This window comes from Narcine bancroftii, chromosome 5, assembly GCF_036971445.1.
Source record: "Narcine bancroftii isolate sNarBan1 chromosome 5, sNarBan1.hap1, whole genome shotgun sequence".
Classification (NCBI taxonomy): domain Eukaryota; kingdom Metazoa; phylum Chordata; class Chondrichthyes; order Torpediniformes; family Narcinidae; genus Narcine; species Narcine bancroftii.
Window position 1 is genome coordinate 167,491,196 of NC_091473.1, and position 25,625 is coordinate 167,516,820.

The 25,625-nt window shown below is 38.9% G+C and overlaps 1 protein-coding gene across 6 annotated transcripts in view; it reads right to left on the bottom strand.

Moving 5' to 3' along the window:
* ccdc66 (coiled-coil domain containing 66) overlaps positions 1-25,625 on the bottom strand; it is a 55,195-nt gene that overhangs the window by 22,794 nt on the left and 6,776 nt on the right. For 5 of the 6 annotated variants that reach the window (XM_069939651.1, XM_069939650.1, XM_069939649.1 and 2 more), the window contains exons 3-10: positions 20,043-20,068; positions 17,042-17,465; positions 15,339-15,537; positions 11,586-11,704; positions 9,180-9,322; positions 5,277-5,438; positions 4,115-4,246; positions 3,201-3,463 (exon numbers count right to left, since the gene is read on the bottom strand). In XM_069939651.1, the coding sequence (XP_069795752.1) occupies positions 3,201-3,463; positions 4,115-4,246; positions 5,277-5,438; positions 9,180-9,322; positions 11,586-11,704; positions 15,339-15,537; positions 17,042-17,465; positions 20,043-20,068 (1,468 nt within the window). The remainder of the gene's footprint in view (positions 1-3,200; positions 3,464-4,114; positions 4,247-5,276; positions 5,439-9,179; positions 9,323-11,585; positions 11,705-15,338; positions 15,538-17,041; positions 17,466-20,042; positions 20,069-25,625) is intronic. The other variant, XM_069939652.1, reaches the window with a different exon arrangement.

Genomic DNA, 25,625 nt, shown 5'->3' on the forward strand with positions numbered 1-25,625 from the left:
GGTTAACAAATACTCATTTCAAGCTTTGTTTTTGGGCATTGAACCAATACTGTCCACAATTATTTTAGTAAAAGGTTCTCCAAAAACAAGATTAGGCTTTAAAATGTGCAACTGGTGAACCCTGATTAGGATTCCCCAAAACTTGACAAGAGTGACAGATCTTGCATCTAACATCTCTTAAATTAGGCCAATAATATAGTTATGTAATTTTACAGGTAGTTTTCTTTACCCCAAGGTGTCTACCTAAAGGTCTACGATGGGCTATATTTAAAATGTCATCCCTATTGGCTTTAGGAACAACTAACCATTCTACATTGGCAGGCATCTCCCATGACCTCAATTTTCTCATCAATAAACCCTCATTAAAATAATATCCAACTTGCACTTTCTTAATTTCCTCATCAGAGAGTGCCTTCTCTCTAATTTCAATAAGATCAGTTTCTTCACTTTGTTTTTCTATTAATTTTGCTCTGGGTAGTGAGTGACAAGTTCTTTTCCAGCTGCTGTTCACTGCCACAGACATCCAACCCTTTTAAATAATTTTATACACCACTGTTTCCACTGACAAGCTTTTTCACCATCACCCTCATCACTGGATATGCTGGGTATATAGTTAAATCTGTCATTGTTTCATCAATGACTATCTTATCTGTTAATTTCGCTGCAGGGACAACTTTATCCTCTGCCAAATCATTTCCTAATAACAATGAAATACCATCCACTAGTAAGCTTGACTTGATCCCTATTTTAACAGGTCCATTAACTAATTCTGATTTCAAGATTATTTTGCGCAAATGTATTGCCTCCACTTCACTTCCAAAACCTTTAATCAAATTTATTTCACCTAAACTCCAAAAAAAACAATACTGACCAACACAATTGACTGAGTTCCCCCAGTATCTCTGAATATTTTTAGTTATTTGTGGTGATCCTTCCTCTAATTAAATTTTACCCTCTGACATAAAATATTCAAATTCCTTCCTAATTTTACTTTTTTTTTTACTTCCATGTGTTTTATTTCTTTGAACAGCATCTGGTACTGTTTCCAGATCTCTCCTTCTCTTCAAGATGAGATTTCTAACAATAGTTACAAAGTGAACCAAATGGTTTTTCCATTTCTGGCTTGCTTTCTTCTTTCCCTCTAGCACTGCTTCCCCATTTACTTTCTACCTTACTTGGAGATACTTTAGATGACCTTCTTGAAAAGATTTACCTCATGAAAAAGATCGATTGGGCACAAACCTCACATTGTGAGTTAATGCTTACTCATCGGCTAATTCAGCAGCCTCCTGCCAAGTTGTTACTCCCTTTTCATCTAAATATGTTTTTATATTATTGAAAATGCACTTTTAAATTTCCTCCACTCTTTTAGTCTGTTATCGTCACTGCCTGCTGAGCCTTTCCTTGAATTACATTCTGTATCATGAGGGACCACTTGTTTCTTGGCTATTTCAAATTCTCAGCAACTTTCTCAAAATGTTGGAAATACTTGTCAATATCAGCTTCATTAAATGGAAGAACTAACTTTACTTCCCTAGTAGTCATAAAACTCTCACAAGGATCAGGAGATGCAACTCTTCTTTCTTTCATCTCTATTTCAAACCTCTGTTGTTTTTCTGCTTCATCCACCACAAATCTTCTTTGCCTTTCTGCTTCCTCTCTTTGTAATCCAAATTTTTCTATCTCTAGCTCCTGCTGTCTCCTCTCTCTCTCTCTCTCACACTCAATTCTAATTTTTTCCAACTCCATCTCTCTCAGCTGTAACTGCTACTCGAGAGATTTACACTCCAGGAAGTTGTTGCAATACCTCCTTTTCAAAATATTCCCTTTTACATAATAGTCAGTCATAATTCTTTGAATCTCAGTTTTCTTCATTGACACTTTAGCGATAAGCAACAACTCCTTTCTTGTTTTTTTTTCCCATGCCTGCAAAGTTGACGATTCAAAAAGACTTTTTAATATCCATTGCTGTTATTTATACACACACACGCCTTTTAATTAGCTTTCAGAAAGATTTTTACCCAAACAAATTGAATATTAATCGATCAAATAAGCTCTAATTAAGCTCAGATTTTTGGTTTATCCCAGATGAACCCCCAGTTTTGTTACAAACTAAAAACCTTCTCAATTTTGTTAGGGACTAAAGGCACTTTGTTAGCATTAACAAAGGAACAGCAATAGCTAACTCTAACTCCCACTATGTGCAAATGTGTGTGTGTCTTTGTGTGTTAAAGTCCCAAACTCTGAAAAGTGCATTTTAAAACAGCATTATTTTTGTCTTGTTTGAAAGTCTGACATTTTCAGTTCAGAAATAATTATGAAGCACTTTTAAACATCATATCTTCAGCCTCTAACTCACAATTCTTTTGATGATTTGTCTTAGAGAGATTTTCTTCACACGAGTGTTTTCTTCTCTTGAATGAAGACTTTGGAATCTCTGTTCCAAATGATGAAATTGCCCTCTTTATCTTAAAGTGGCAGTCAGATGTGGGCTTACTTATTTCAAAGCCACTTATTTTGTGTTCCCTTTTTTCCAGGAGTAACAAAGGCAGCTTCCGCGTTCCGCAGACACTCGCCCCCCCGCCCCTCCCCTCCCCCCACCCCCCCCTCTTCACTATGCAGGAAATATTGCTGCTTTCAATCCTGTCTGAACAGGATGATGAGTTCCCTTAAAAATGACTCTCTCATTTCGAGAATCTATTTCTTGCAAATCTTTCATGTCACATGATATGTGACATAATTTCAGTCTTTGAAATTCATAATATTTCTTGACACTTGTGTGCCCACTTACTTACAGAATCAAAGTAATTAATTTTGTTTGATGGTTCTTTCCTGTTTCTGGGCTGTCTAGAATTTACTAACAAAATGGCTTCTTGTATACTCAAGTAAACAATCCATTGTTTCACTTATCTCAAGAAACATCAGAAAAATATTTCATCTCTTCTTATAATGCAACATCAGACTCTTCAGTTTTCAAACTGGTTTCTGTGGTCAATAGTGTTTAAAATGCAAATGCATTTGTTAACGCTGAAGCCAGCTACCAGCTGCAAAGAACCAGGTGTGTCTGTAGAATGTAAATGAGCCATGTCCACCCAAAACTAACTTTTACTAAGATATATATACACACATATATGAAATAGTTTTAACATCAACCTAAATATTAACATTATAGCAGGAAAATAATGACACACAAATCTAACCTTGATTTCTGTGTACTGGACAAATTGAATCCTGTGTCATCCACCATGATCCTTCCATCTTCTCCAGCAGAATTACGTTGATCAGGCAAAGGAGAGGCCTGTGTAGAAAACTGCTGCACTTTTAATACACTAGGTTGCCCATCCCCTGGTGCAGGTGATTTTTCTAATGTTGATCCAAGGACATTTACAAAAGTTGTAGTTTTCTGATCCGGTTTTCTCTGGTAAGAATCGAAATGCATGGCCCATCTGCTGTGATGGTCCCCCTAAAAAAAAACCAGAAGAAACTGAAAGACAAATGGTGCAACAAAGGAGAAATTTTACTCTATTTCCTATAAATTGTGCACACATACATGGATAATTGTGTTCACAACTGCCAAATGACCTTAATCCCCTTGATTTCTCCTGGTCATTTGTATTTGTACCAGTAGGTCCTACAATTTTAAACTGGCTGTAGCCAATTAACTGCTACATTTATCTTTCCATTTTGAATGGATCCAAGCAAGAGCTCAGCTTTAACATCTGTTTCAGGCTTCATAATGGAAAGTTCAGCTGTCTATTCAAAGCTGCCATGTATATTGTCATGCTGAGTCTCATAATGTATTGAAATCAAGATCAAGCTGAAAATGACAATTCCTCTCATATTGCACAAATGTTGTATGTAAAGGACAAAATGATACATCTTTAACTCTGTTTAAAAGAAAACGGAACAAAATTGGTTTGGAAAAATAGCTGGTACTGCAACTGGAGTTAGAGGAGGGGAACATCACAACACTGACGCCAAAGATAGAACAAACAAAATGAAAACTTTCTACATGCTTGGGTGTCTTGCCGATATTTTCTATTTAAAAGAAAATTCTAGCAGTGTATTATGTTCACAATTAAACACATCATGAAACCAAGTCATTAAAAACTACCTCTGAATATTTTAATTTCTCTTTCAGCTTTCTACTTTTTTCTTCCTCCCTTTGTTTATCAAGCTCTTGGAGCCACTTTTTTTGCTGTTCCCGTTTTATTGCTCCGAAAAGATTGTCTTGTGGTGAAAATTCCTGCGGTGATTAGCACAAGTATTTCAGAATTATGCCCTTTCTCAAGACTCAATCAAATTAAAAACATGAATAATATTGTATTCTTTATGATCTAATATTTTAATTTAATTGCTGTGAAATATTAAACCAAAATTATTTTGGATTAACTGATATTTTGTGCACTGATGTATATTTTAGACATCTGAACTTGTTCACATACATTGCATAAATATTTCAATATCTTTAATTAGCATTTTTTTTTGGCTTGGAGACTAGGACACATTAAAGGATGCAGTTTGGCATCAATCCACATCGCTATTTAAGGGAGTCATATTTCTAATACATTTAAAAGCAAATAAAGGTACCCTTGTTCAGGGGAGCAGTTTTCCAAACAGATTTAGATGAGCATCTTTACTGCAATATACATGATTAAAAATTGTTTCACTGTATAAATAGACAGTTCATAAATATAATTTAGCATAAAGATATCAACAGGTAACATATTGTACCATAAAAAAACATTTTAAGTAGAGTAGTATTTATCCAAGTCATGAAGTGCAGGGTTTGGATTGAACTCAAGAATGCTGACAGATGGAAACCTAGTTCTTGATTGGCATCGCAAGAAATTTGTATTTGGGATGTTTTCCTGCATCCCCTCCCATCACAATTGTATCAGCCAATAAAGAGTTTTGTTGGACTGACCTGCAGTAAATTTGACCATAGAAGGGTGTTTATTACTGTGACTTTCAGGGTGTAGAACAGCTTGCAAATCTTTCCTCTGTGCAATTTAATTTCCCAAGGGAAATGTGAAAATGTGAATAATCATGTATTTAATCAAAAGCTCAATATAGCCACAAGAAACCAGTCTCCATTGCAAAACATCGCCCATTTAATTAACAGCTTGTTAGCTAAGTGACCTCAATTAATTTTCCCCTCAATAGCATTGAGTCACTCATGATTAGAATTCTTCAGAATGAGGATCCAATTTACCTGATTTTTAAAACAAAATAATGGTTGGGGTTAGAGAGCAAAAGCAGCAAAGGATGCTTACCCCAAGGACAAAGGTTGAACGAATGGCTGCAGGTAAATCTGGAAAACTAAAGCTAGAAGCTTTTCCAATAGTACCATCTGTATTTGAAGCAACAGTCAGAGTTGGAGCAGTGTTAATCTCTCGACTGTCAGTATGGGCCCCAGATGCAGTTGGTAAACTTGCCTGAGATTAAGAGGAAGAAAGACAGTAAGAGGCACATTTTAGTCTCTTTTTATATGGAAGCAATTTTAGCACAATGTATTAGAAATGTCCTGGTTTGTTGGTTGTACAAAAAGAAACACTTAGATATATGGCATTGAAACAAACCCAAGTCCACAGAAACCACTTCACATTCATACTATTGGCAACTGCCAACTAAAAGATTTCACCTCAGCAATAAGGGGCAATTATTCAGAGGCTGATCCAAATCCAAATTCATTGAGAGGCTATATTTAAGTTAGAAAACATTTCATTGTTGTTCAACTAATCAACCACGTGCCAGACTGTGTTTGAGTTTAAAGATACTGCAATTTCTTGAAATTCACGACATTTTCAAAAATTATTATAAATGTCCAAAAACATTGGAAATTGTGAAATATGTAGAGAAAGTATCCTTTTGAAAATCTAAACCCTAGGAAGTGCATAAATTTAGCCTTCTCACATTTAACACGTTGATATTTTGCCATTCCTTTCTCTCACAAGTTCAGCGTGAAGAAAGGATTGTGTACTGGTCACTACTTATTAACATTGATGAGCACTGCTGGAAGGTGCCTTTTTAAAAAAAAACAAAAAAAAATTCTGATTATTTGAGCATTTTTGTTGTGCAATATTTGAAAGTATTCAATTGACTGAAATGCTTTATTATCCAAGACTTCATTACCATCCAAATATTCAAGTACATTGGTTCATTACAAAGACTGCATATAGAGTATTCAAAATATTTGAGGAAAATAACTCAAAAATAACTTACATTTAAAAAACATTTAAACAAATTTTAATCCTCATCTTTCCTTTAAAGCTAGCATAACAAGCAGATAAATCAATATTAATTTTCATAGCTAATTAACAACCATGTATCAAACCCCTAAAACTTGAGAGATGGATTTGCTGGTCCTCTAAAAAACAGGCAGTCTCCTGGTTAAAAATGTCCGATTTACAAGCAATCTGTAGTTACAAACCAACCAGAAGTAAAACGACATCAACTTCCGGTTTGAGTATGGTTGTCAAAATTTTAATACCAATGATCAAAAATTTAAAAAAAATGATTAGTATTGTGTCACCAACAGTCCCCACACTGGTCCTGATGCCCCGCACTTCCCCAACAGCCCGCCACCAGCCCCCACTCCGATCTCAGGGAGGGAGGGGAGGTAAGAAAAAGAAACACATTCGCAATGCCGCTGTCAGGCTACGCCACACGCAGCCTGGGCAAAGCAGGAGGCGGGCGAGGGGGCATGCAGCCCAGCAGAGGGAGGGGGGACACCATTGCAAAACCCCACAAATTGGCTGCTTCTTTAGCCTTTAAGTGTGATTAAAAGTACAGTACAACTCCGATTATCTGAAATGGTCAGCAGCTGCCATATGTTGTGTTATGAGCCCAGAGGACCCCAAAGCCCAGCAGCAATAGATGTTCACCAAGACAAATGGTTACTAAAACAAAAGTTGCTTTTAATTATCTTTAAACATGAAAACAGAATCACACTTTAACTTATCACTATTGACTAACCTAACTTAACCCCCTTCTAATTCTAAGTGCATGTGAATGTAATGTGTGCAGAAGTTCTGAAAAGTTCTTTGGGATTCACAGTCCAATCTCACTTCTCATTCTTCCAAGTTCACTGGTTGTAGGTAAATGGCTACTGCTCAGGAAGGTTTTTGTTGGTTTTCAGAGAAAGAGATTTGTTGTACATTTACTTCCATCAGCCACTTCAGTGTCTTGCCGAAGAAACTTGCCCCCTCAGGGTTTTCCAGATGATAATCTCTTTCTTTCAGGCCACCAAAGAGTTCCTTCTTGTTTCACTTATTCCAAGTGAAACATTAGACAGCCACAAGGGCTTTGACCAGGCTGAACTAAGCACTCACAACCTGTCTTCCAAATGGGGATTTTCCACAAGCTTGCCAGCTTGTCCTGTTCCAGTTCCAGCTGCTGTTGCTGACTGTAACACTGTAGAACTGTGTGTGTCTCTCTCTCACACATGCACACGCACGCACAAAGCCTGTTTTACTCTCTGCTTGCAAAACCACATGACCCTCTTAGAACAGCAAGTTCCCCTCCAGACAGAATGTAGCTCCAACAAGCTCTTTAATCTGTTGCCTTTTTTGTAAACAACAATCCATTAGTTAAGTCTTTTGGGCACTCTCCAAAGCTCTTGCAAAGGCTCTGAGGCCTCGACATTTTAGTATTAGCAGAGCTCCAGTATTTTAAATAAGATCTGTTTTAAAGTGTTTGTATGTGACCTACACTAACAATATCTGCCCCAATTTATCTCCCAAAAACATATCTATATACTTTGTCACAGTCGGATATGAAATGCTGATCGCCGACACCTCCCCCACCAAGCCGGCAGCCCAACTCTGAAATAATTTCGGATATATGAGGATTTCTGATTTGTTTCATCTATCCTCATTTATCAGAAATTAAAAAAAAAAATCTATGGATAACTGAATATTTTGGAGAATTCAACTTTGGTTAATGGGAGTTGTACTGTATTATTATTATTAGTGCATTATTATGTACTGTATAGTACAACTCCAATTATCTGAAATCGGGTTCTCTGAAATCCTCTTATCCAAAATTTTTTCGTAGCCGAACTGACCAGGGACATCGGGCTCCCGGCATAAACAGAGCCTCGGTGGGGAAGTGTCAGTGATTGGTGGTGGCCATCATTTTTTTTTGTGCGAGTTAAACATTATTTTAATGCTTAAAAACCCTTACCTTGTTTTTTATTGTTGTTGTTTAAACACTGTTACAAGTGATTTGCTGCTGCTACTGGGCTGTTTTTGAAAAATGACTGGTTAGCCAAAAAAAAATTTATCCGGCACAGGCCTGATCCCAACCATTTTGGATAATCGGAGTTGTATTGCATTATTGTTTAAGATCTTTTGGTATATTGGGAAGTGTTTTATATGCATATAAAGGTAAAATATATATACACTATATACCAAAATAAACATTTGACTAACTAACACTCAATCAGGACCACATGCACTGGTCCTGATTTAAATCCAAATTCTGGTTTAAGACAGACCTCAGTAACGGAACTTGTACTTAACCTGGGGACTGCCTGTAAACCTGTTTTAAGCCATTCGTATGTTGATAGGAGTAATATAATTTGAATCATTAATGTCATACCCAATAGTTAAGTCTTTCATTTCCTCACTAAAGAGTCACATTTATTGCTGAGCCACTTAATGCAAAGACATCTAAGATGTCTAAGAAACTGCAAATACTGTAAATCTTTAATAAAAACAGAAAATGCTGGAAAAACTCAGCAGACCAGATAGCATCTGTGGGAAGATCATCAATATTTTGAGTTTGAAAATCTCAGCTAATGTCCATTGGAAGACTATGGCACTTCAATAGCTAATATTCATGTCATTTACTCTAAAAGAAATTACCCATTGCAAAGGTTATCCTCATCTGAGCAGATATTTTAATAACAGATTAACATGGCTCAAATCCATTTCCTGAACTTCCCATTGAGAAAATTATCCATGAATGAAAATCAACAAGTAACTATTTCTGCTTGTATATTTGCGAAACCTTTACAGTGGAATTAATAAGCTATGCTGAGGCAACTGGAGATTTTTTTTGCCCCTCTAAAAAGTGGGAGGCTTAAAAAGAGAAAACAAATCAGAGCGAAATAAAGGAAGGATAGCATGCAAAAGTGAGGGAGAAAAAACATTTAAACAAATTTGAACCCTTACCTTTCCTTTAAAGGTTCCAACTATTTTCTGTGTGTTGGATTGCATGGGTATCCTTGCACCTTGCCTTCTCCAAGGATTCCATTCCAAAAATTCTGAGGCTTCGTTGCTTTTTTGTAGCTGTTTCTTCAAAGCCACCTGCTCATCTTCAGATAAGCAACAACCAAATATATTGTCAATTATATCATAATTTGAGAGCATTACTGATCGTAAAAAAATTAATTTATTATGCAAAAGAGTTAATTTATTTTAATTATGTTTGATAAAAGGCCATCCCTCTGAAACTAGCTGGTTCCCACTCTGCAGATACTTCCTAACCCATTTTCTGTTTTCAATTGCAATTTTCAACATTTTTCTGTTCAATTTAACATACATAATGTTTGGGCAAAACACCTTTTTTCCTTTATTTGACCCTGTGCACACAATTTTAAAATTGTAATCAAACGATTCACATGTAATTAAAGTGCACATTGCAGATTTTATTCAAGGTTATTTGTATACATTTTGGTTTGACCATGTAGAAATCACAGTACTTTTTATACATTTCAGGGCCCCTTAATGTTTGGGATGCTTTGCTTCACAGGTGTTTGTGAGTACTCAGGAATGTTTAATTGCTTCATTGGTACAGGTATAAGAGAGCTAGGCTTGTTTTGAATCTTTTGATCACCTTTGGAGACTTTAGTTGCCATTTTTCTACAAAGGCCCAGAGTTTTGCCAATGAAAATAAAACAAGAGACATCATCCAAACTTCAGGATGACCAAAATCAACTGTTTAGAACATCATTAAGAAAGAGCATACTGGTGAGCTCAGGAATCGTACGGGGAGTGGTATTCTATCTGTGGCTAATCTATAGTTTGCATCTGTTCATGAATTCTTCTGCGGACAGTGGTCATTGACATCTCCACAGCTGCCTCCTGAAGAGTATTTCTGATCTGTTAGACACAGGTTTGGAGTATCTTCTACCTTTTGATTAGATAATTATTCTGTCATCAACAGTGGAAGTCTTCCTTAGAATACTAGTTCCTTTGTGATTCCTGAGTTCAACAGTATGCTCTTTCTTCTTAATGATGCTCCAAACAGTTGATTTTGGAAATCTTAAGGTTCTTGTTTTTCAGCCTCATAATGGCAAATCTCTGGTCCTCATGTAGAAAAATAGCAACTACAAACTCCAAAGATGATACAAAGCTGAGAAGCAAGCCAAGCTCTCTTATACCTGCACCAATGAAGCAATTAAACATACCCGAGTACTCACAAACACCTGAGAAGCCAAATGTCCCAAACATTATGGTGCCTGGAAATGAGGAGACTCTTTTCACGTACCCACTGACAATGATCATGCACCAGCACGTTCAAGGACAGATCCCCTCCACCCCCAATTATCAATGAGTGAATCAGTATCAGATTTATTGTCATAAAAAAAAAGCACTGTTGTTTTGTGCATTTTACATGTTCAAAAATTGCTATAAATCACATTTCTGAATTTTGAACCTCCAATATGCTGCTTTTGCTCTAAACCAACTTATCCCTCCTTGTAACTGCACTTTTCCATGGTGTCTTATTTGTCGTACAATGTAGGATATGTCCAACTGGTCTAAAACAACTTCTATCACTGTTTTATGATATACATGACATTAAATTTGAACTAGGAAGTACAGGACACATTTTATTGAATGTAAAGACATGTAGTGAATGAAAGAGAAAGTGAGGGAAGAAAATGGATGGTGGGCAAAGGGGGAAAAAAAATGAATTTTCGTTATCAATCTGTCATTCAAAACGTCCAAAGGGATGAAACTCAGTTATGACTTTATTAGGGGTTGAAAATTCACTTTTTGCAAAATATATCAGGTTGAAGCTTTTAATTTGTTGATTAGAAACTTGAGCAACTTCTTTACCCTTATAGGATTTCAATAGCAAGTCCTTTAAAGTTCAATAAAACACTGATATTTCATGCTCTCATTGTTCAGAAATCTGGCTGAGACAAGATTGCATGCCATGCTGATACAGCAGAAACCCCATTCCCAGGAATAATATTATCGGGTTCTCTTTTCCAAGCTCCCTTGAAACTCACCAGAGCCATTTCCCACATTCCCTTTAAATTTTACAGCACACCAGCACGTTTATTATCTTTATTGGAGATACGTTGGAATAATCTGGAAAAAAAAACTCCCGGTCCAGCACCATCAAAATACCTGATGAACAGAGTTTTTCTGAACTCTTTTGGCACAACACGGGGTAATCAGCAACCAAGTTTTAAATTTCATAGTTAAATGGTTGTTTGGTCTCCAGAAGTTTCTATCTGATTTACTAGCTTAAAAAATTGATCAATGACAGGCCTCAGCTATTCTTAAAGTAGAATCTGAACTGTTTCTTCCAAACAAATAAAATATATCATGAACATCATCATGTACCCAATTCCTTTTTCCATTGGATTCTCTTGGCTTCCAGTTGATCTTTTGCATTTTCTCTTTCTCCAAGATTTCCAAAAAGACCATCTTTGGTTTGGTTGGTTGCTCTGCTCAAAGTCTGCCTGTTCACAAAATAATTTTTTGATGCTCAGTTTAATGAAAGATTTGCAGTTCAATTTTAAAATTAAATGAAGTTTACCATTGTAGGCCAAGGTAAAGATAACATGCTATTTAACTAATTGTATGCAATCCCAGGAAACCATGCAATTTGCTTTGTTTTTTTTTAAATTTTTTATTTTTCACACCATAAATCACATTAGCCATGATATACACTATTTCTTTTTCACACATATACAGTGACTTTTTCTCCCCCCCCCCTTTCCTCCCAAACCACCCCCCCACCCCCCCCTCTCATCTATTTTAGGTATACAATCTAGGTTGCATTAAGCCAGTCAGACAATGTTGTCATTCAACAAAATTACATCAGAAATTCTACTGAGTCCATTCTTTTCTTTCCTTCTCCTTCCATCAACTTAGGTAATGTTTGTCCCCGGTAGGTTTTCGCTATTGTATTTAATGTAAGGCTCCTATACTTGTTCGAATATTTCAATATTATTTCTTAACCTATATGTTATTTTTTCTAATGGAATACATTTATTCATTTAAATTTAGTAGTTTCTTCCTTTTAATTTGGTTATGTATTCCATTAGTATTTAAAGACATATAGTTCAGCGTAGCCCTTTTATATTTTGTTTATCTTCTCTTTCCGTTTTTCCATCATTACCTTTCCTCCTTTTCCATTTCTGTTTTCTTATTTTCAACTCTTTATAAGACAACATTCCTACAACATCCAACATTTTCCTTATTCTCCTATTTCTATCTTATTTATCCCCAATCTCCCCTTCACCTCCTGAGTTGTCCTTTATCCCTTGTCGGACAACCACATCTCCCCTCTCCATTTGGATTTGCGAATCCACTCGCAAGCGTCAACTGATTTTGCAGTGACCGCTATTTCCCCCCACCCCGCCTCCCCCAGAAAAGATTTCACTTTTCATATGTCACAAAGGTCACTCTTTTAATTCCCTCCTTATTCTCTCTATTACATTACCTTCCCTTATTAATTCTTGTCTATACTATCTATATTTTCCTCTAAGTACAGATACATTCATATATGCTCATTGTCTCTATTCACTCTTATACCTCTTTACCCGCATACATATCAATCGTGATCATTTTTACTCTCATTACCCGTCTTCATCCCTCAGTCTATTTTTGTCTTTACCCACATACATATCAATCGTGATCATTTTAACTCTCATTACCCGTCTTCCTCCCTCAGTCTATTTTTGTAATTGTTCTGCAAATTTTCGTGCTTCTTCTGGATCCGAGAATAGTCTGTTTTGTTGTCCTGGAATAAATATTTTCAATACCGCTGGATGCTTTAGTATAAATTTATACCCTTTCTTCCATAAAATCGCCTTTGCTGTATTGAACTCTTTTCTCTTCTTTAGGAGTTCAAAACTTATATCTGGATAAATGAAGATTTTTTTGCCCTTTATACTCCAGTGGTTTGTTGCCCTCTCTTACTTTTTCCATTGTCTTCTCCAGTACCTTTTCTCTTGTAGTATATCTTAGGAATTTTACTACAATAGATCTTGGTTTTTGTTGTGGTTGTGGTTTAGAGGCCAATACTCTATGTGCCCTTTCTATTTCCATTTCTTGCTGTAGTTCTGGACATCCTAGGGTCTTAGGGATCCACTCTTTTATAAACTCCCTCATATTCTTGCCTTCTTCATCTTCCTTAAGGCCCACTATCTTTATGTTATTTCTTCTGTTATGGTTTTCCATTGTATCTATTTTTTGAGCTAGTAGTTCTTGTGTCTCTTTAGTTTTTTTATTAGATTTCTCCAATTTCTTTTTTAAGTCTTCTACCTCCATTTCTGCTGCTACTGCCCGCTCTTCCATCTTGTCCATTTTCTTTCCCATTTCTGTTAAGGTCATCTCCATTTTATTTATTTTCTCTTCTGTGTTGTTTATTCTTTTTCTTAAATCCTTAAATTCCTGTGTTTGCCATTCTTTAAATGACTCCATGTATCCTTTAATAAGAGTAAGTATATCCTTTACCTTGCCTTTCTTTTCTTCTTCTATTTCACTGTACTCTTCCTCTTCTTCTTCCTCTGGGTTGACCATCTGTTGTTTCTTTGGTGCCCTTTCCTCCTCTTCTTTCTTGTTTCTATTGTCTTCTGTGGTCTCTTCTTGCTGCAGGTGTTCTGCAGCTGTCGTTGCCGGCTGTGGAGATCGACTCCCCAGCTGGTCCCCCCTCCCGTCGGTGTGTTTTTTTTCATGCGCGGTTGCGCACTTTTACTCGGCTCTGCGAGCCATTTTTGTAGTCCATTATTTACCGACCTGAGGGAGCGGGTTTCTCTCTCCGCAGCGGGCCTCTTCGGACAGGTAAGGCCTTCACCTTTTTCCTCCTTTGTCTTCTCTTCCTCTCTTCTTACCGTTGCTTTCGATTTTTCTTTTTTTGTCGCCATCTTCTTTCCACCTTTATACTCACTTTTCTGTAACTTTTATTTCTGTGCCTTTGTGTTTTCCTTTGTTTTTCCCAACTTTTCTGGAGAGGGCTGGAGTTCACCGTCCGGCCACTACTCCATCACGTGACTCCCGCAATTTGCTTTGTTGAAACAACATCCAAATTCAAGTTCTGGAATTGCATGGAGGAGAAAAATATTTTACTTATGGTTACAATGTGAAAAGATGGTTGTCACCATCTACAGCCACCATGCCATTCATCAAGCCATTTAACTTAACCTCACTGGCCTTCTTCATTAAAGTCTTCCAGTTATCTGGTACCTCATCTGTGGCCAACAAAGATTTAAATATCTCTGCCAGAGCCGCTCCTGGTGTTGATGATAGGGATCTCCTACATGTACACCAAGTGGTGAATAAGATTATACATTTAAAGGGAAAGGTGGCAGAAAGGTCACAGAAAAAAACTACTGTAGTCTTTAAAAAAATGTAAAAGAGAATCTTGACTTTTTTGTTTAAACCATGTTCTAATTCGCAACTAAAATTGAGAATTTTGAAATATGGGATAAAAAAGTTGAATCCTACAACTGTATGAGCGAGTACAATAATAAATTTTTGAAAAGTAAATTTCAAATTTGCACTGCTCGATTGTGCAATGCTAGCAATAGTTATTAACAATTTTTTTTAGTCATGCCTCTAAAATAAAAAAAAGGAGGAAAGTCAACAGTGGACAAAGATACTTCCCATGCCAGCAGCATGCATCTGCATAAAGTGCAGGATTTTGTTTTTAGTTCCTGGCTCAGCTGCAGAAGAGCAGAAATGTGCTCCAATTTCCCAGCTCCATATAGCTTGAGCTAATATCTTTTAAAGTATGCAAATAAGTACTTTTGAACGCTTGACTGGAGGACCAATAGCACTTTAGCAAATCAGCGCACCTTGGGACTTCAGGGTATTCTTCAAAGATTCTTACCAGAAGCCAGTTCCTCCACCACCAGCTTTCTTTTTATAGCACAATTCCACATATTTTATTCTAGATGTAATCTTTATTGTCATGGCTATTCAACTTTTTCCTTTACCTCGCTCTAATGAAATATTTCCAACCTGAATCATTAACATTTGTTTCCCCGCAGAGATGCTGCTTGACTCATCAAAAGCATTGTGTGCTTTTACTGTCAGCATGAAAAAAATGTAAAAATTAATTTATTTTGCTTTGTTTTAGATACCTACTTATTACCCATGTTTTCGGATTGCAAAATGTTTGCTTGTTCATCCTTTGATCCAGGAGTTTTATTTGCCTGTGGTTCTTGACATGAACTATTGTCCTGTGAGGCCTCATTATTGCTGCAGCCATCTCCATTCAGCAAAGTTGGATTATCCTCCTTTTTAAGATCCTTATCTGTGGCTTCAGTTTCTTTAATTCCTTTACCTAATGAGAAAAAAAATTCAAACGTTACTGTCTCTGTTGTAAATGTTTCCTTTGGTTGATTAAAAAATGTTCTGTATTAACAATTTAGACAATAGAGTGCAATGTCAATCAGAGTTGAACAGCACAGAAACTGGCTCTTACAACCATAATATCCATGCCATCCTTTTTGCCTATTTTCATGAATATCATTTGCATCATTCTATGCCTTTCCTATTTCATATGCTAGTTTAAATGTCTATTTAAGGTGGTGAGTGGATCAGACTCTAGCTCCTCCTATATCAGCACATTCTAGATATCAATCATCCTGTGTAAAAACATTTCCTTGAAGGGTCCCCTTTACAACATCTTCCTCTCAGATGACATATATGTTCTCTTGTTTGTGAAGGCTAGTGGGGGGAGAATTGATAGTGTGGTGGGAGGGAGAAAAAAAGAGAGCGTAAATTTGTATCACTTCCCGCCAATATTATGGCAGACAAAAAATAAATTTGCCTAGTGCTGTCCAAATGAAATTATGTCCTTCTCAGGTACTCCCATGCACTATTCATGTTAGGACATAATATCTTGAACCCAATTACTCAGTGTTAAACTTGCATTGTGAATGGTAAAGTCTAATCTCTCATTTTTGATTTTTCAAATTTATACATGAAGGTCATGCTTAAGGAAGTATAAAAGGACTGTAAATAAAAATAAAACTGCATTAGCTTGAAATCTGAAATGTGGGTCTGACATCATTAGCAGGAAGAGAAAGAGTTAATATTTCAGTTCAGAATTCTTTAACTGCCTGCATGGTTACACTGAGACCCCCAGCACAAGCTTGAGCAACAACACATTGTCATGGCTCCGTTAGTACAGTCTGATCTGCTGGGCATGACGACAATCCGGCTATTAGCAACAATTTGTTTTTTGGACTTTGTTAGAATTCGGTAATCATGCACTAACCCATTTGGCCAAACACATTCCCATTACAATCCTTGTCTCACCTTAGCAGAGGCATTTACCTTGTTGAAATACATCTGCCAGTGTCCCTCCAAATAGAAAACAATTTTTTCATCTTCAACCTGAAACATTTGGGGCAGCGCAATTAGCATAGCAGTTAGTGCAACGCTATTACAGTGACGGCAGTGCAGGTTCCAATCCAGCGTGTCTGTAAGGAAGTTTCTACATTCTCCCCATGTCTGCATGGGTTTTCACTGGGTGCTCCTATTTTCCTCCTACCCTTCAAAGTGCATGGGCGGGGGGGGTTGTAGGTTTATTTGGATGTAATTGAGTGGCATGGGTTTAAATGGCCAGAAGGAGCTTTTACTGTGCTGTAAAATTTTAAAAGATACATTTAATTCTGTTTCTCTTTCCACAGATGCTGACTGACCTTGAGTATTTAAAATAAAATCATAGAGCAGCTGTTAATGGTGAAGCAAGTGCAGAAAAACAAACAAACATTCAAATATTTGACTTTGTCCAAATTCCAAAACTATGGTAGTGGAATCACAGCTTCATCATCACATACCTGATTTTGTAATTTTCTCCCTTTGCTGTTTTTGGTTGCAAGTTTTGTTCACCTGGCTTACAGATGCCAAGATCTGTTGAAGTTGCTTTTGGGTCAGACATACCAAATTCTCTCTTAATTCTTCAGATGAGATCTTTTGTTTCTTTGATATCTGTTGCTCTGTTGGACTAGGCTTCTTTACAGAAGCTTTAGTTCTAGGCTGTATATTTTTGAGAGCTGTTTCACCATCTCTTTTGGTTTTGTTGTCTGTCTTCTTGTCTGTAATCAACAGTTTTGTGCTTTCCCCTCTCCCAGGTGCAGCAATAGTGTTGGTTACAGTAGGTTTCAAAGGCTTCTCTGCCTTCGGCCTATTCTCATGAGATGAATTAACTTGCAAAATTTGTTTGGACTTCAGTGGATGTGTTATCCTGTTCTTGCACTTTATCTGACAAAAATTTAAAATGATCAGTAAATGAAGTATTACAAATAACAACAATTTCAATTCAGTTACCTAAACATTCCTCCCCCCCCACCCCCCGAAAAGAAAATAAACTCTACTTGCCTCATTTGAACACTCTTGGTAGTCAAGATATGCCTTTGAGGTTATGCACAAAGCATTCCAAGCATTTCCTTAATTACCCACATTAAGTCTCTTAAAACAACAAAGCACGAGAGAGATGGAAGGCGATGGCAGAAGGAAGAACACGGTAGGTGGAGAAATGGGGATGAGAGAGTGGCTAAGAGTTGGGAAAGAACAAGATGAAATGGGTCAATATCTGCTTCAATGGAGATGCAAGATCTCACTGGGATTTTCCCCCTCTGCAGAATTCCGAAGACTACAAAGTTCAGTCAAAGTGTAAAGCGAGTAGAGCATAGTGCTATGGGTTTATGTATGCCCATTATCTTTTTTTTTAAAAAATTTTTTTTATTTTTCACACCATAAATCACAATAGCCATGTTATACACTTTTTCTTTTTCACACATTTACAGTGACTTTTTCTCCCCCCCCCTCCCTCCTCCCAAGCCACCCTCCCACCCCCCCCCCCATCCATTTTAGGTATACAATCTAGGTTGCATTAATTCAGTCAGACAATGTTGTCATTCAACAAAAATACACCAGAAATTCTACAGAGTCCATTCTTTTCTTTCCTTCTCCTTCCATCAACTTAGGTAATGTTTGTCCCCGGTAGGTTTTCGCTATTGTATTTAATGTAAGTCTCCCATACTTGTTCGAATATTTCAATATTATTTCTTAAACTATATGTTATTTTTTCTAATGGAATACATTTATTCATTTCTATATACCATTGTTGTATTTTCAAATTATCTTCCAATTTCCAGGTTGACATAATACATTTTTTTGCTATGGCTAGGGCTATCTTTACAAATCTTTTTTGTGCATCCTCCAAATCAATTCCAAATTCTTTGTTTTTTATGTTACTTAGGAGAAAGATCTCTGGATTCTTTGGTATATTGTTTTCTGTTATTTTATTTAATATCTGATTGAGATCATCCCAAAATTTTTCTACTCTCTCACATGTCCAGATTGCATGAATTGTTGTTCCCATTTCTTTTTTTACATCGAAAACATCTATCAGATACTGTTGGGTCCCATTTATTTAACTTTTGCGGTGTAATGTATAGTCTGTGTAACCAATTATATTGTATCATACGTAGCCTCGTATTTATTGTATTTCTCATCGTTCCAGAACATAATTTCTCCCATGTTTCCTTTTTTATCTTTATATTTAAATCTTGTTCCCATTTTTGTTTAGTTTTACCATTTGTTTCCTCATTCTCCTTTTCTTGCAGTTTAATATACATATTTGTTATAAATCTTTTGATTAACATTGTATCTGTAATCACATATTCAAGGTTACTTCCCTCTGGTAAACTCAGATTGCTTCCTAATTTATCCTTCAAGTAGGATCTCAGTTGGTAATATGCCAGCGCTGTATCTCCAGTTATATTGTACTTATCTCTCATTTGTTCAAAGGATAAGAATCTACTTCCTGAAAAACAATTTTCTATTCTTTTAATCCCTTTTTTTTCCCATTCTCTAAAGGAAAGGTTGTCTATTGTAAAAGGGAGTAGCTTATTTTGCGTCAATATTAGTTTTGGTAATTGATAATTTGTTTTATTTCTTTCTACATGGATCTTCTTCCAAATATTGAGGAGATGATGTAATACTGGAGAAGTTCTATGTTGTACCAATTTTTTCGTCCCATTTATATAATATGTGTTCAGATCTTTTCCCCTATTTAAACAAAAATCTAGGCCAATTATATAAACTCAATTGTAATCCACTAATGAAAAAATTACAGGACGATTTAGAGCATTGGAAAGATCTACCACTAACACTGATAGGAAGGATAAACTGTATTAAAATGAACATTTTTCCAAGGATATTATACTTATTTCAGGCACTGCCAATACAACTGACAGAAAAATTCTTCAAAGAGTTAAAGAAAATAATAAGGAAATTTTTATGGAGAGGGGGGAAACCGAGGATAGCACTAGATAAATTGACAGAATGGTATAAACAAGGAGGCTTACAATTGCCAAACTTTAAAAATTATTATAGAGCCGCACAATTAAGATACCTATCAGATTTTTATCAAACAAGGGAAAAACCAGACTGGACGAGATTAGAATTAGATAAAATGTATGCCCATTATCTTAAAGGTTTATTTATTAAATAGAAAGACTATTGTAAAGAAACAACTTCAGTTGGAGAATCATGCAAAAGGGGTCAATTCCCTATCAACAAGGCATACAACTTTTTTATTTACCTTCTATAGGAATAAGTACCAAAATACAAATTTTCACAAGAAGTCAGAAGACTGCTTGAGGTTGTATCTTGAGGTTGGGGTAGCCAGCAGCAGGGCAGGTTAGGGATGAACATACAATTAAAATTCTCTCTCAGCCTGGTTTTTTTGTTGAGGGGGAAAAGAAGTGATAGAATGTCACAACTCCATATCTCTTCCAATATATAAATGATAACTGAATTTAAACCACTTACTCTCTTAGTTTCTTTGGAGGAAACATCTGTAATAAGATTAGATCAATAAAAAAGAATGAGTTTTCAGATTAAATATACATTGCAATATCAATTGCATTTATTTAAATAAGAAATCACACACAGAAAAAAGTATACATAAAATGGAGTCAATTAAATTAACTGACAAGTAAGAATGGTAGAGGTAGGAGCAGGCAGAAATGTATTATTGCTCACCACCACCACCATATACTATTTTGTGGGGAGGAAAAGAGTTAATCATTTTTAAACATTATTCCCTGCTCAATAAAAGAAAATAAGATTGTTTCAAGTATAGTGAACATCGGATAAATTGCTGTGCAAACATTAAGAAAATTCTGGCTGATGTCTGCCCTGCAACCTTCAAGTTGTTTGGTTTACTGGAAAGTTTTTTTTATATTACAGTATTGTAGTGCATGAAAGCAAGACACTTTAATGATTAATGATGGTTTGCCCTGCCTTTACATAGGCCCGCTGGCCAGGTTGTCACGTTGCCTCCAGCGGAAATGACATCACTGGCTTGCTGGCCGTGGATAGGCTAGTGTTCCCACCAGTGCTCGCCGTTTCCAGTGAAGAAAGCCCTTGCAGGATCGCTGCATTCGGACACCATCTTGTGTGCTAGGACATCTGGGTGGTGGGCTGCCACACACCACCCCCTCCCCCACGAACCAGCAATCAGGGCACTGTCCTTGGTTTTGGGCAGCCTGCCTCTGCAGCGTGGAGGTTGTGGAGTGATCGCCTCTGCAGCGTGGAGGTTGTGGAGTGATCGGCTGGCTTGTTTCCAAACGTGCTGGTTTGAGGTCGTCAATAGTAAATGTTTCCTCCTTACCCCAATGTCCAGCACACGTAGCCCTGTCATGCCCGACTATCCTATAGGGCCCCTCATATGGCCATTGTAGTGGCCCCCAGTGCGCCTCTCATTGCACAAAGATGTATGCACAGCTTCTCAAGTCCCGGGGGATGAATGTCTTGGGCTGGCCGTGCGATGAGGGCTGTGCCGGGGCCAGTATGCCCAGCCGTTCCCTCAGTCCCTCAAGGACTGCCGCTGGTGGTTCATCCATTTCCCTGGTGGTGCCCAGGAATCCCCCAAGGATGACCGGGGTGCTCCGGACACCATCTCTGCTGCCAAGGCATTGAAGTCCTCCTTTGGTGTGGCGCAGATCCACAGGAGGACCCACGGCAATTCTTCAACCTGTTTCCAACCTTTGAGTTGGGCCATCAGGGCAGCTTTAAGGTGCTTGTGGAACCTCTACCCCAACCTGGGGATGGTATGCTGTGGTGTGGAGGAATTGGGCTCCTAGGAGGCTAGCTAAGGCAGCCCAGAGACCCGAGGTGAATTGTGCACCCCTTTTTGAGGTCAGGTGCTCAGAGACTCTGAACTGGGCCACCCATGTGTTTATTAGGGCTTTGGCGCAGGCCTCTGTTGAGGTTTCTGCCAGCAGGACTGCCTCTGGGCTCCTTGGAGATGGTCCACCATCGTGAACAGGTACCATGCCCCATGACACCGGCAGTGGTCCCATAATGTTTATGTGCACATGGCTGAATTGCCTTCGTGCCAGCTTGAATGGCCGGGGGGGAGGGGGGGGGTGTGGTGGGGCACTTTGAAGCGTGTCTGTACCTTTGACGACTGGCAGCGTGTGCAAGTTCTGGCCCATTGGCTGACCTGCTTGCGGAGGTCATGCCAAATGAACCTGCTTGCTACCGATATGACGGTGGTCCTGATGGCCGGGTGCGACAGGTTGTGCACCATGTCCAACACTGGTCATCTCCATGCTGCTGGGATGATGGGGTGAGCATTGCTGGTCGAAACATTCCAAAAGAGGGTCTGGTCGCCAGGGCCTATGCAGACATCCTCCAGCTTGAGTCTGGTTACTGGTGTCCTGTACGCAGGGATGATGGGGTCCGTCTGCAGTGCCTAGGCTAGGGCGGTGTAATCAATTCCTTGGGATTATATTGCCTGGTCTGTCAGCTGGGACAGTGCTTTGACCACCACATTGGGTCTTCCTGATGATATGTTCGATATACATGGTAAACTTGGATATGTAGGATAGGTGAATATGCTGCCTGGCTGACCATGGGAACGACACTTTCTTGAATGCGAAAGTTGACAGCTTGTGATCTGTGAAGACCATGAATCTCCTCCCCTCCAGAAAATACCCAAAAATGTCTGACCGCTAAGTACAAGGGCAAGAGTTCATGGTCACTGCTGGAGATGCCTGCTGAAGAAGGCCAAGTGTTGCCATTGACCCCGACCAATTGCTCAAGTACATCCCCAATCGCTGTGTTGGATGTGTTCACCATGAGGGCGATCGGGGCATCTGTCCTCGAATGCAGCAGAAGCGTGGCGTTGGCCAGGGTGTCTTTGGCCTTCCGACGTTTCCTTGTTCCATTCAACTTCTTTTTGCTTCCCCGCCATGAGCGAGAATAATGGGCGCATGATGTGGGCCGCTGGTATTAAGCAGTGATAGAAATTAATCATACCGGCGTATTCCTGGAGGCCCTTCACTGTATGTGGCCTGGTGAAATACCTGACGGTCTCTAACTTTTTGGGCAGAGGAGTCTCCCCGTGTCTATTGATTCTGTGGCCCAGAAAGTCAATTGCCTCTCACCCAAACTGGCATTTAGCTGAGTTGATGATCAGGCCAAACTTGCTGAGGCAGGTGCATAGCTGTCTTACGTGGGCCGTTTGTTCTCGGTGGTTGAAGCTGACTATCAGAATGTCATCTCAAGTAAATGAACACAAACTTGAGATCCCAGTCCACCACATTCATCAGCCTCTGGAAAGTCTGAGCCATGTTTTTAAGCCTGAAAGGCATCCTAGGGACCTCAAATAAACTGAAGGGTGTGATGGTGGTGGTTTTAGCAATGTCCTCCGGGTGGACTGGGATTTGGTAATAGCCTCTTATGAGGTCGACCTTGGAGAATATCTGTGTCCTCTGTAAGTCCCCATATGGCCTCCATCCTCCTGCTGCCTTCAATACCATGTGCAGGGGATGCCCAGGTACTGTCGGACCGCCAAGCTATTCCCATCTCTTCCATTTTCCGGAACTCCTCCTTTGCGAGGTTGAGTTTCTCGGGGGTGGGGGGTAAGAGACATCATGCCCTGGTGTGTGGCAGGGGGCCTTAGTGAGGATGTGGTGCCAGATCCCGTGTTTTGGTTCTGTAGAAGTAAATTGTGGAACCACAATGGAGAGGAATTCCTCCAGAATGCATACAAACACTTTATGGCCAGTTGTGACAGAATGTAGGTGGGGGGCAGGTAGCTTGGCCTCCCCTGGGGGAAGGTCTGGAAAGTCTTGCTGTGCACTAACTGCCACCCTTTGAGGTCCATCAACAAACAATGAACCCTGAGAAAGTTTGCCCCCAGTATTGGTTGTTGCACTGCTGCCAGGGTGAATGTCCACATGAACCAGCTGTTCCCAAAGCAAAGTAGAATGCTGCGGGCACCAAAGGTTCGAATGTTGGAATTGTTTGTGGCCCTCAGGCCTGGGCCCAGTTTCCTGTTGCGGGTGTCGTGAGCTGAGGGTGGCAGGACGCTGATCTCAGCCCCAGTGTCAACTACAAACTATTGCCCCAATAGAGTCCCACATGTGGAGAAGGCTGTCTTATTGGCTAGGCGCCGCAGCCATTAGCAACGGTCGGCCATGGCTTTTCCCTGAAATACGCAGAGAATGTGGCATGGGCCTCCAAACTCCAACGTTGGTTATAGAAACAGTACTGCTCACTAGGGCCTGCTGGTCATCTGCTGCACACAAGGCCTTGCGATTTGGTCTTCCACAATGCTGGAGTCTCTTTTCGCTTCCCAAAGGATGTCCGCTTGAGCTGCGACCTTTCTAGTGTCACTGATGTCATCCTTGGTAAGCAGCAGTTGTATATCCTCCGGTAATTGCTCCAGGAAGATCTGCTCAAAGAGCAGGCAAGGCTAGTGGCCACCAGTTAACGCTAACATGTTATTCATGAGAGCGGAAGGGGCCTTGTCCCCCAAACCGTCCACGTGCAAGTCGTGCTGCATGCTAGTGTTTTGTGAGCCCAAAAGTGTGGACTAATAGCTCCTTGATGGCCACATATTTGCCCTGCTCCGGAGGAAACCAACAACCCTGGTGGCTGTATCCTGGTCGAGCGAACTCACCATGTAGTATTACCTTGTGGTGTTGGCTGTTAACTGTCGAATGTGGAACTTGGCCTCAGCCTGCTCAAACCATACCAGTGACTGTGAAGTCCAGAATGTTGGCAGTTTCAGTGAAACTGCGTGGAGTGTTGCTTGTTCCTCCATCGTCAGGTCCAAAGTGCTATTAGGACCAGTCAGTGTTTACGCGTGCTATGGCAGGGCGTGAAAACAAGGCACTTACAGTCGCTTACAATGAGTACAGTCACTACTGATTTATTGACGGTTTGCCCTGCCCTTATATAGGCCCACTGGGCTTGGTGTCACGCTGCTTCCGGAAGAAATGACGTCACCGGCTTGGCAGTTGTGGATAGGCCAGTATTCCCGCCAGTGCTCGCTATTTCCCTTCGTGCAACCTGCAGCCCATGAAGAAAGCCCATTTAGCAGTCATGGTCCTTACAGGATCGGCACATTTCGACTGCATCTTGTGTGCCGGGATGCCTGCCAGGTAGCAGGTCGCCATAGTATATCATGTAAATGTTCATTGGGATTTAACAGAAATAGCATCTGGAGGCCAAAAAAATTTGCCAATGCCAGATTCTCAGTGTAGCTTTGCGTGACAGCCATACAGTAAGCCTTAAAAAAAAGTCCTGTTTTTACTAAAAATTTAGAACTTCATTGAGAATACTGATCACAAAAGAAAAATAAATACTTGAAAGTTTCATAGCATTTAACAATGAAATCAAATTACAAAGATAAAGAATAGGGACCAGAATAGTAGTGTTATTACAATGGTAAAGAAAAACTTATCATCTCAATTTTAGCCTGTATTTTGCTCGACCAAATATCTATCAATTAATTATTCCTTTGCAATATAAATCAGGACCATCTTTTGCACATAGACCAATCATTTGAATGTTGGCTGTAGAAAAAAAGTCACTGTGCAAGCTAGCTTTATCTAGGCAGTTCCAGAGAGATACAAAAGTGGGATATGGGACAAACATGCTTCTGCTGTTTATCACCACCCACCCACTCAACAGGTACAAACCAATGATAAATCGCTATCCTGATTCTCTACCTCTGTGCATTCACTGAGTGTTTAATTCTCTCAGCAGTTACATGATAAATGACGTTCAAACTCCAAAAAGAAGTTTCCCTCGGCACCATCAGGCAACCGACATGTCACACAATAGTTAAAATATTGCCGAGTTTCCAATAGAAGGATATTCTATAGACAAAAGACCCTCACCTATTCATTCAGTTCATTTCTCCCCCTCACCCAAAGATTTAAAAAAAAATCATAAAAGTACTGGAGGTGGGCCATATTCCTACAAGTGTTGTGACTGGTAAACAAAGATCATTACAGCGTATAGTGAATTGAGCACTTCAGTGTAATGCAGTCATTACAATTTGCATTATAAACGCTTTTTGAAATGAAATCATTTTTCGCAATGTCAGAAAAA